Source organism: Oncorhynchus gorbuscha, unplaced genomic scaffold (genome assembly GCF_021184085.1).
Source record: "Oncorhynchus gorbuscha isolate QuinsamMale2020 ecotype Even-year unplaced genomic scaffold, OgorEven_v1.0 Un_scaffold_27:::fragment_6:::debris, whole genome shotgun sequence".
NCBI lineage: Eukaryota > Metazoa > Chordata > Actinopteri > Salmoniformes > Salmonidae > Oncorhynchus > Oncorhynchus gorbuscha.
The window spans coordinates 229,632-240,895 of NW_025745132.1; the positions used below are offsets into that span (position 1 = coordinate 229,632).

Sequence of the window (11,264 nt, forward strand, 5' to 3'; positions counted from 1 at the left end):
GACTACATAGCAGTGGGCTGTGCAATGCACCAGTACTTCACAACTCCTGGCAGGGTGTTTCTGAATGTGTATTTCAGAATGCCATAGCAGTCTTCTGAACTGTACAGCCAAACTGCAAAGGAGGGTCAAAGGCGCTGTCTCTCAACATACATGAGGAGGGATTTCTGCTACCATCTCACCCCTGTCTAATTATTAATTAATTAGTGTTTATGTGATGTCCACAGGCCCCTAAATCTAGACCGTTTTGCAGTGACACCTTTTTTAAGTTATTGTTCCTGTTCACAAAGAACCATAAGTCCATTCATCTCTAGAACAATGGATGCCATTTTATTTCCACTGGCTGGGGCTCTGGTGCAGTCTCTCTCTGTGGAAACAGTCCACTTGTTGGAACTTGATTTTAGTAATATTCTTAACTGTCAATAATGGTGACTGATATATTTTCTTTGTGTAATCGGAAGCTTATTGCAATGTTTGTGGAATGTTAGTGATGAATCTGAAGATGTCTTGTTCAGTTGCGTTCACTTTAAGTGAAATCTTACCCTCCCCCTTGTGTGTACCTCACTCTGCCACAGTCCAGCCCACATGGGCCTCTGAAGTCTGGTGGAAAAGTGGAGAGTTGAATGGAAGGATATAAAGAAACAAAAGCTGTACTCTAGTCTTTATGGCAACTGAAAAGGTCAGTCCAGACCAACATAGGCTACTCATTTTAGACGATTTACAGTCTGAAATACTGAGCTGGCACAAGTCACTTTCCTGTGTAGGCCTACAGTGCATTAGCTATAAACTCAAGAGTTCTTCAAAATAAAACATAGCCAGCCAACACATGATAAAACATCTACAGTACATTAGCTATAAACTCAGCCAGCCAACACATGATAAAACATCTACAGTACATTAGCTATAAACTCAGCCAGCCAACACATGATAAAACATCTACAGTACATTAGCTATAAACTCAGCCAGCCAACACATGATAAAACATCTACAGTACATTAGCTATAAACTCAGCCAGCCAACACATGATAAAACATCTACAGTACATTAGCTATAAACTCAGCCAGCCAACACATGATAAAACATCTACAGTACATTAGCTATAAACTCAGCCAGCCAACACATGATAAAACATCTACAGTACATTAGCTATAAACTCAGCCAGCCAACACATGATAAAACATCTACAGTACATTAGGTATAAACTCAGCCAGCCAACACATGATAAAACATCTACAGTACATTAGCTATAAACTCAGCCAGCCATCACATGATAAAACATCTACAGTTCATTAGCTATAAACTCAGCCAGCCAACACATGATAAAACATCTACAGTACATTAGCTATAAACTCAGCCAGCCAACACATGATAAAACATCTACAGTACATTAGCTATAAACTCAGCCAGCCAACACATGATAAAACATCTACAGTACATTAGCTATAAACTCAGCCAGCCATCACATGATAAAACATCTACAGTTCATTAGCTATAAACTCAGCCAGCCAACACATGATAAAACATCTACAGTACATTAGCTATAAACTCAGCCAGCCAACACATAATAAAACATCTACAGTACATTAGCTATAAACTCAGCCAGCCAACACATGATAAAACATCTACAGTACATTAGCTATAAACTCAGCCAGCCAACACATGATAAAACATCTACAGTACATTAGCTATAAACTCAGCCAGCCAACACATGATAAAACATCTACAGTACATTAGCTATAAACTCAGCCAGCCAACACATGATAAAACATCTACAGTACATTAGCTATAAACTCAGCCAGCCAACACATGATAAAACATCTACAGTACATTAGCTATAAACTCAGCCAGCCAACACATGATAAAACATCTACAGTACATTAGCTATAAACTCAGCCAGCCAACACATGATAAAACATCTACAGTTCATTAGCTATAAACTCAGCCAGCCAACACATGATAAAACATCTACAGTACATTAGCTATAAACTCAGCCAGCCAACACATAATAAAACATCTACAGTACATTAGCTATAAAACAACTACATTAGCTATAAACTCAGCCAACACATGATAAAACATCTACAGTACATTAGCTATAAACTCAGCCAGCCAACACATGATAAAACATCTACAGTACATTAGCTATAAACTCAGCCAGCCAACACATGATAAAACATCTACAGTACATTAGCTATAAACTCAGCCAGCCAACACATGATAAAACATCTACAGTACATTAGCTATAAACTCAGCCAGCCAACACATGATAAAACATCTACAGTACATTAGCTATAAACTCAGCCAGCCAACACATGATAAAACATCTACAGTACATTAGCTATAAACTCAGCCAGCCAACACATGATAAAACATCTACAGTACATTAGCTATAAACTCAGCCAGCCAACACATGATAAAACATCTACAGTACATTAGCTATAAACTCAGCCAGCCAACACATGATAAAACATCTACAGTTCTGGGAAAAAGTATTTGCCCCTTTTCTGATTTTCTCTATTTTTGCATATTTTTTATACTGAATTTGGTCAGATCTTCAACCAAAACAGAATATTAGACACTACCACCACCATGCTTGACTATTCCAATGAGGTTCTTACTGTGGAATGCAGTGTTTGGTTTTCACCAGACATAATGCGACCCATCTCATCCAAAAAGTTGACTAACGTTTGCCAAAAAGAACCTGGAAGCACCAGGATGACTCTTGTTCTATAGACAGATGAGTCAAAAGTATGGCATTTGGACAACATGGGTCCCATTATGCCTGCCGAAAACCAAAAGCTGCATTCCACAGGAATAGGATAGGTTAAGTAATCCCTCTCACCCCACCCCCCCTAAGTTTTAGATGCACTATTGTTAAGTGACTGTCCCACTGGATGTCATAAGGTGAATGCTGCTGGATTCTGCTAAATGACTTAAATGTAAATGTAAATGTAACCTCATACCAATGGTCAAGCACGGTGGTGGTAGTGTGATGGTTTGGGGATGCTTTGCTGCCTCAGGACCTGGATGACTTGCCTTAATAGAAGGAACCATAAATTCTGATCTGTATCAGAGAATTCTACAGGAGAATGTCAGGTCATCCGTCTGTGAGCTGAAGCTGAAGCGCATCTAGATCATGCAGAAAGACAATGACCCAAAACACACAATCAATTATTCATGAAAATTGCTTAAAAAGCAACAAATTTGAAGTTTTGGAATGGCCTAGTCAAAGTCCAGACCTAATCGCAATTGAGATGTTGTGGCAGGACTTGAACAAAGCAGTTCATGCTTGAAAACCCACAAATGTTACTGAGTTAAATCAGTTCTGCATGGAAGAGTGGGCCAACATTGTGAGAGACTGATCAACAACTACAGGAAGTGTTTGGTTGGAGCCACTGCAGCTAAAAGTGGCACAACCAGTTATTGAGTTTAAGGGGGCAATTACTTTTTCAAACAGGGGCACTGGGTGTTGTATAACTTTGTTTATGAAATCAATTAAATAAGTATGTCACTGTTGTGTTATTTGTTCACTCAGGTTCCCTTTATCTAATATTAGGTTTTGGTTGAAGAACAATCCGTATCAACAAATATGCAAAAGTAGAGACAATCAGAAAGGGAGCAAATACGTTGTCACAGCCCTGTACACAACCTATATATAACACAAATATTTTATTTGAAAAATACAGACGTGTTTACTTCAGGCTGCAGCAGAGATGAGCACACATCGACTGGTGTAGTATGTGTTCTCATTATAGCTCATCTTTATTATCATAGAAATATTTGACTGCATACTATATTTATTTACATGTAAAGTATAGTACTTTGTATTCAGACATTTAAAACACTGAAGCACAGGCATGATAAAGTTATCATTTGGTTACAAAAAGACTGGATGAAGACATGCATTATTTATAAACAAAGAGTGTGTCAAGTCTTTTTATAGAAATAGTGGGCTGCATATTTACTAGCCAATGGAAACACTGAATCAGGCATGCCATGCGTGATGAACAGGTGTGTGTTCAAGTTATCATATGGTTATAAAATACTGCATAATGAGTGAAGACATGCATTTCAGTATAATTATTTACAACAACAAAAAAGTGTGTTAGTCAAGTATTTGGTCTATTGTTCCTAACCAGACTAGAAGACATTGTGACCATTACAACATCATGGCTGACTGACTGCATTCAAACTAAAGGCACCTTCTTGAAAACAGATCTAATGTAATCTCAGTTCCTGTTTCAAGCTACAAGCAGATGTGTATGTACAGTGCATTGCTACATTAGTCAGATTAATGTAAACTACATAGTGTAACCGCAAACTGAAACATACATCTTTTATAAAACAGGAAGCATAAATACTGTAATTGAATTATCCAACTACACTAAAAAAATAAACAGTTTACTGGTCTGAAAAAAAACTGACAGGTTTTTGAAGCCATTGTGAAAAGTTATAATGAAACATCTTTTCGCAAAACTAATTGGTCAAATAATGTATAAAATATAAAATCCCAATAAAACCAAAGTAAAATAGTAAGCTGCCACAAAAAAACATTGTAACAGGGTGAATTGTAGAACCAATTAAGAAGTTTCTATATAAGGACCCAAAATCAAGTTCACAATGAAACCAGCAAACAGCACCAACATTGCAAACATCAGTAGTCAATAGTTACAGTATATTGGGTGCAAGGTTAAACCAAGTCTCTGTGTTTCAGTGTATGTATGGGTTCAATCAGACGTAGTACTGGTTGTCTCTCAGAGTAGGTGTGGGGGTACTCAATAGTTACTCAATAGTATAAAGTTTAGTTAGTATCTCTGTTTCAATGTAGGGGTATGAGCTGTGGATCAATTACACCCAGTACTGGTTGTCTCTCAGAGTGGGCTCGGGGTGTTGACATTGCTGGGCCTGTACCATATCAGGAACAGCGTCTACCGCCCAGAGCAGCAGACAAGGGTCCCGTGGAGCCAGCGTTCCCCTACGCAGCACATTGAGGACCGGAGTGCCGGGGCAACTATTAGGGCCCAGCAGCGGAGTCACCACCACTGAGGGGACCGCAATGCTCCTCTCCGGTCTGCCCAGGTAGGGGCTCCCCTCTGGGCCTCCATCTCCGGCTGCAGCCGCCAGCTCCTGGATGAGCCCTCTGGATAAGGCCCTCTTCTCCCTGCGGTGGCGCAGCACCAGGATCAGGACCACCAGGATGACGATGAGCAGCAGGCAGGCCAGGAAGGGCAGGATGAGCAGCAGGGGGTCGGAAGCCGGCCGGGGCAGGGACTCTCCCCGAACTGGGGTGATTCTGTGGGGGCCGTGGATGTTGTGTTTCCCATGGGTGTTTCCAGGGACGGTGGGGATCATGGGGTGATCTCCGTGGGTCTGGTTCCCCCAGTGGTGACGGGCTTTGAACTGCTTCTGTAGGGTCTTGTTGTGGGTCTTGTGGTTTGTGGTGTGAGGGTGGGTTGCAGAGTGGATTGTAGTCCCTCTGCCGCCTGTGGTTTGATTGCGCCCAGGTGACCTGGTCGTGTGGTTCAAACTCTCTTCGTATGGCACGATGGTGAATAAAAACTCTCCTACAGCCGGCTGAACATTATCCGCCCTCAGAAGGAATGAAAAGGAGTCATTGAGCATGGACACATGGATCTCTGTTGTGTTGTTGTCGGCAGTCCTTAGTTGGGACAGTAAAGATGTTGATTGATCGGCAATGTTGTTGCTGTGTCTTTGTTGTACCAGGGTCTCCTGTAGGGCCACCCTGCCCTGCACCACGTCCCGGAAGGTAAACGACTCCACCGAGTGATTGGCGCTGTCCGATAGGTCAAAGGTCACCTTGACCAGCTTGCCGTGTTTGGGCGGGGACAGGATGTGGAAGACAGGGTCACTGCCACTGAGTGTGGCGAGGTCTGTGGCGTCCAGATAGACCTTCCTCAGTTTCACGGCGATGCCACTCGGGATCAGGACACGCTCGCTGAAATGGATGAGCGGTTGGACCGTGACATTGAACATCTGAGCGGTCATGTTACTCTCCGGTGTCGAGACTGTGAACTCAAAGCTGTCTGAGGAGGAGGTGAGGTCCGTCATGTGATAGGACAGTCTGCATGAGTGAAGGTCCTCTTGGTTAAACTCACTGACTGGCAGGTTGGACATGAGGAGACTGCCGTGGTGTGGTGGTGTGGTCACTCTATAGTGAATCGTCACACTGTGTCTCCCATTGGTCTCTGCAGCCAGGTGTTCTGTTGTCAATGTAGCGGTTGTCTGACCCTGTACCAGCCTCAATCCTGTGTTGTTCACCATGGAGACGGTTGCTGCAGTGACCTCCAGGTTGAAGAGCTTGTATAGCGGCCGGTGGAACCCATCAGTCACACTGAAGTAGAACACTCCTGAAGAGGGTTCTCCGTCCTGGACGAAGTGGACTCTACCATGGTTGATGTCCGCCTGTGAGAAGGCAGACACTGTCTCATTCAGCTGTTCTCCTAGAGACAGGAAGCCATTGTTGGGTTTGCTGATCACCTAAATCAAATCAAATAAAACGTCAATGTATTTCACAGACATGTCTCAACAACTCACAGAAAAAAGTAAGGAGGGAAAACAGAATTACTGTAAAAATGACAACAACAAGTAAGGTGTAAACGATAAGGGGTTGTGAGTCCTGTAAAGGACGGTAAAAGATGACATGAAGAAGACCTTGTAATGGATCTCTTCTGAAGGGGTGTCCAGGTCTTCCACCAGGAGGTTCTCAGGGCTGATGACCACAGTGTCCCCCTGCACCAGCCTCAGACTGGGGGCCTTGGTCCGGAGCAGGGGCGGCTGGTCATTGACAGGGGTCACTGTGAGGTCAAACGACTCTGTTACTATCAGGCTGGGCTCTGAGGGTCTCTGGGGAGGCTGGCCCTTACGGTTCAGCCAAACCTCAAAGGTGAAGAAGTCCTGGGTCGTCTCGGAGTCGTCGTGCTGGTATGCGATTCCAAGCTTATCCAGGATGAACTGGGAGAAGTTGGGTTTGGCGCTGGTCAGGTTGCGTTCTCCCACTGTGATTATGCCGTGCTGGGGTAGAGAGGTGACGTGGTACCAGACCTCGTAGGAACGTCGCTGGGGTTCCAACAGCTTTCCCAGCAGGTTAGAGGAATCCAGCTGCATCTTGTCAATCACCACTCTGCCACCTTCTGTCACAACAGCACCTGGTAACAGAGAAGAACAACATACACACAAACAAACCGCTTTTATTGAACATTCATAAATATCAGGATTGTCATTGCAAATAAGAATTAATTCAAAAGTTTAACTTGAGGTTTTGGACCAGTGATTGTATTCTGCAGGGTAGGTTAGCGGGGAATACTACTGTCAAGAGTCCAGTAGAGCCTTCGTCTGTCTGTCTGTCTGTCTAACAGCAACACAGACTAACTGACCCACCAGTGTTAGCAGTGAGAATGGTGTTGCGTTCTGCAGGTGCATGCTCATAGGAGATATGGATGCTGAAGACTTGAGGTTGCAGAGAGACAGGGGACGAAGACACTGTGAAAGTGAAGGAGTCTGTAGTCATCCATCCCAACGATTCAGGATGAGTTTGGTCATAACTAATCAAACCCTCATTCACCTAAAATAACAGGACAACAGAGAAACAAGAAAGATAGGGATATTTTAACTTCAAAATCCAAGCTATTGTTGCAAAGGCACTCTTAAAATGTGTCTTCTAAAGTCAACATAACTGTGCCAAACATAAATAAAACTGTGTCTCTAAGAATTGATATTGCATTACCATGTCTTGTGTGAAGGAGGAGATCTCTGCAGTAGAGTTGTCTGTCTGTTTTCTGACCAGTCTTCCCAGCTTTGGAGGACTGGTAACATTATAAAGGATGGAGTGGTTCCCTCCCATGTCACCATTGTCGTTGGTTACCACCAGAAGGTTATTCTGAGAGATGGTATTCACAGAGCCTGCAGAGAAAAAACAGGGCCGTGTTTAGTAGGGATAAAACCTGCAGAGTGTCACGCCTTGGTCATTGTATCTTGTGTTTTTGTTATATGTTTGGGTAGGCCAGGGTGTGACATGGGTTTATATGTTGTATTTCGTATTAGGGTTTGTATTAATTGGGAGTGTGTATTATTAGGGGTGTGTCTAGTTAGGCTTGGCTGTCTGAGGCGATTCCTAATTGGAGTCAGCTGATTCTAGTTGTCTCGGATTGGGAACCGTATTTAGGTAGCCTGAGTGCGCGTTGTATTTCGTGGGTGATTGTACCTGTCTTAGTGTTAGTCACCAGATAGGCTGTATTAGTTTCATTCCTTTGTTGTTTTCTTCTTCCGTTGTTTCATGTACCGTATTAGCTTCATTAAAAGTCATGAGTAACCTACACGCTGCATTTCGGTCTGACTTTCTACAAACAACAGACGAAGATCATTACACAGAGTAGCTGCGTGACCAGATTCTCTGGACACCTCTTTCCAACAGCTAAACAAACGTACCTTCTGCACTATTTTACACCAAAAAAATTGTACACCGATGATCGGACGTCTTTGTCTGGCGAAAGACATGTTGTACAAACTTCTGCTGTAACTATAAACGACATGTTGTGACATGTTGTACAAACGTCTTGTCTGTTGTCTGTTATAAATAAAAGATTGACATGTTGTACACTACAAACTTCTGTTGTAACTACAAGTTGTAACTATGAAAGACATGATCGGCAGGTTGTACAAACTTCATTGTCTGTTGTAACTACAAGGACATTGCAGTATTACAAACATAACTAGGACAGAGACAGGCAGTCCAAGTAGCTATTGCATGTTTTTTTCAGGTGCGGTATTACATGCAGCTCTCTAGACAACATTATCTTGGAAGATACCGTACTGGTAGCATGGTCTCAAGGGCGATTGAATCCCCTTTCTGTATAATGTAAGACTATGCCACCTCCGTTATCCTATGATCTTGATAAACCAGGCCTCTGGCCAGGAGGCATAATAGTTGGTAAGTTAAGTATGATTAAGTTACTTAGCAACCTACCACATAACCAGCTGTTAAAAGCTGTCACCTGGCACCATGATCATCTGATTTACAGACTGGCAGCTGGCACCATGATCATCTGATTCAGTACAGGCTGGCAGCTGGCACCATGATCACCTGATTCAGTACAAGCTGGCAGCTGGCACCATGATCATCTGATTCAGTACAGGCTGGCAGCTGGCACCATGATCATCTGATTCAGTACAGGCTGGCAGCTGGCACCATGATCATCTGATTCAGTACAGGCTGGCAGCTGGCACCATGCTCATCTGATTCAGTACAGGCTGAGAATGACTTTATACTGCAGCAGAAAGACCAGGGGTTTACTAGCCTGGTTCCATATCTGTTTGTGCTGCCTTGACAACTCCTATGGTCATTGTCATGTGAAACACCAAAAGGGTTGGCAAGACAGCACAGATGGATCTGGGACCAGGCTAGACAATGAGGCTAAAGCAGGTGGCGGCGGCGGTGGGGGAGGGGGGTGTTCTATATGTTTTATATATTCACTTTGTGAACTGTACCAAGATTTTCCTCTTTAGGACAGTACCCTTTATTCTGATTATGGTGTAGGGGGTGGCTATAGTTATATTTCCTGTTACGTTACCTGGGAACATCATAACTGGTTCATGTTCTATATATCTAGTTACTGTTACCTGGGAACACTGTGAGGGCTTAGTTGAAAGTCTATATACACTGAGTATACCAAATATTAGGAACACCTTCCTAATATTGAGTTGCATCCCATACCAGTGTATCTAGTTGCTGTTACCTGGGAACACTGTGAGGGCGTGGTTCCGCTCCAGGCTGAGGACCAGGGAGCGTGCCGTGGTACTGAAGATCTGTCGGGGGGCAAAGTTCACCCCATCATTGACCTGGAAGTGGAAACCTCCCGACAAGGCACCTGCAAGGAACAAAAGTCTGTCTTAATGATTCTGGTCATTAGATATACTACTGTACATATGTCTGTGGTTATAACCCTTATAAAGCACCAGAACAGGGATATGACTTGTATGTCTAACTTGCATGTCGTATATTGTCCACTTGCATTTCCAGCATTTTGATGGCACCCTTCAGTGCTACTAACCTTCTATTCTGTAAGAGCAGCTACCTCCTATTGATATCTACTATCCAGTATTCATAGTCTCACCACTGTGGACAAACACCAGCTGTCCGTGGAGGGTGTGTGTCTGGGTGAAGTTGAGGATGTGTCTGGAGGGGGCGCTCTTCAGGGCCAGGTGACCGTTACTAGGCGGGGTCACGATGAACTCTAGGTCCTCCGGTGGAGAGTCACTGTCCTCAGCACTCAGGTCATCTACACTGATCTCTGTGACTGAGTTCACCCATACCTGTAAAGGGGACATGTAGAGAAGAGGACAGTTACAGGTAGAGAAGAGGAGAAGCAAAACAAGCAGAAAGAAACCGATTGAGAATTGAGAAGATTTCTGTCAAACATGGAAATTCTATTAATATTCTACCATCGTATTGTACCGCAACCTACAGCAGTGGTTCCCAACCTTTATTGGTTACTATACCACCAAGGTCATACCAAGGATATTTTTGCTATTTGATTTTGAATTGTAAGACCCCAAGAAGAATAAAAATAATAATAATAATTTTATGAAAACATTTGTACCCCAAAAATCTAAAGGATGTTTGTTCTGAAATGTCTGTCTTGTATATGAGAGATATAAGAAAGATCAGGAAACATTTGTATATATTTCTTTTTTTACATGTATTTAACCCCTTATTTTTGCTGCTAAACTGTCTCCATATATACAGTACCAGTCAAAAGTTTGGACACACCTACGTACTCATTCAAGGGTTTTTCTTTTTTAAACTATTTTCTACATTGTAGAATAATAGTGAAGACATCAACACTATGAAATAACACATATGGAATCATGTAGTAACCAAAAAAGTGTTAAACAAATCAAAACATATTTGAGATTTGAGATTCTTCAAAGTGGCCACCCTTTGCCTTGATGACAGCTTTGAACACTCTCAACCAGCTTCATGAGGTAGTCACCTGGAATGCATTTATATTAACAGGTGTGCCTGGTTAAAAGTTAATTTGTGGAATTTCTTTCCTTCTTAACTCTCTAGGCTACGTGGGATGGTAGCGTCCCACCTGACCAACATCCAGTGAAATTGCAGGGCGCCAAATTCAAACAACAGAAATCTCATAATTAAAATTCCTCAAACATACAACTATTATACAGTGTCCGATTTCAAAAAGGCTTTACGGCGAAAGCATAGCATGCGATTATGTTAGGTCAGCGCCTAG

At 42.7% G+C, this 11,264-nt stretch overlaps 1 protein-coding gene across 1 annotated transcript; it reads right to left on the minus strand.

Moving 5' to 3' along the window:
- Positions 1 to 3,651: 3,651 nt before the first annotated feature.
- On the minus strand, positions 3,652 to 10,766 carry LOC124017550 (chondroitin sulfate proteoglycan 4). The gene is made up of 6 exons (XM_046332765.1): positions 10,128 to 10,766; positions 9,750 to 9,881; positions 7,742 to 7,917; positions 7,396 to 7,579; positions 6,670 to 7,163; positions 3,652 to 6,495 (listed from the first exon to the last, which is right to left on the minus strand). Exons 1-6 carry the CDS (start codon positions 10,339 to 10,341, stop codon positions 4,846 to 4,848), a joined length of 2,850 nt encoding a protein of 949 aa, XP_046188721.1. The 5' UTR covers positions 10,342 to 10,766; the 3' UTR covers positions 3,652 to 4,845.
- Positions 10,767 to 11,264: the final 498 nt, after the last annotated feature.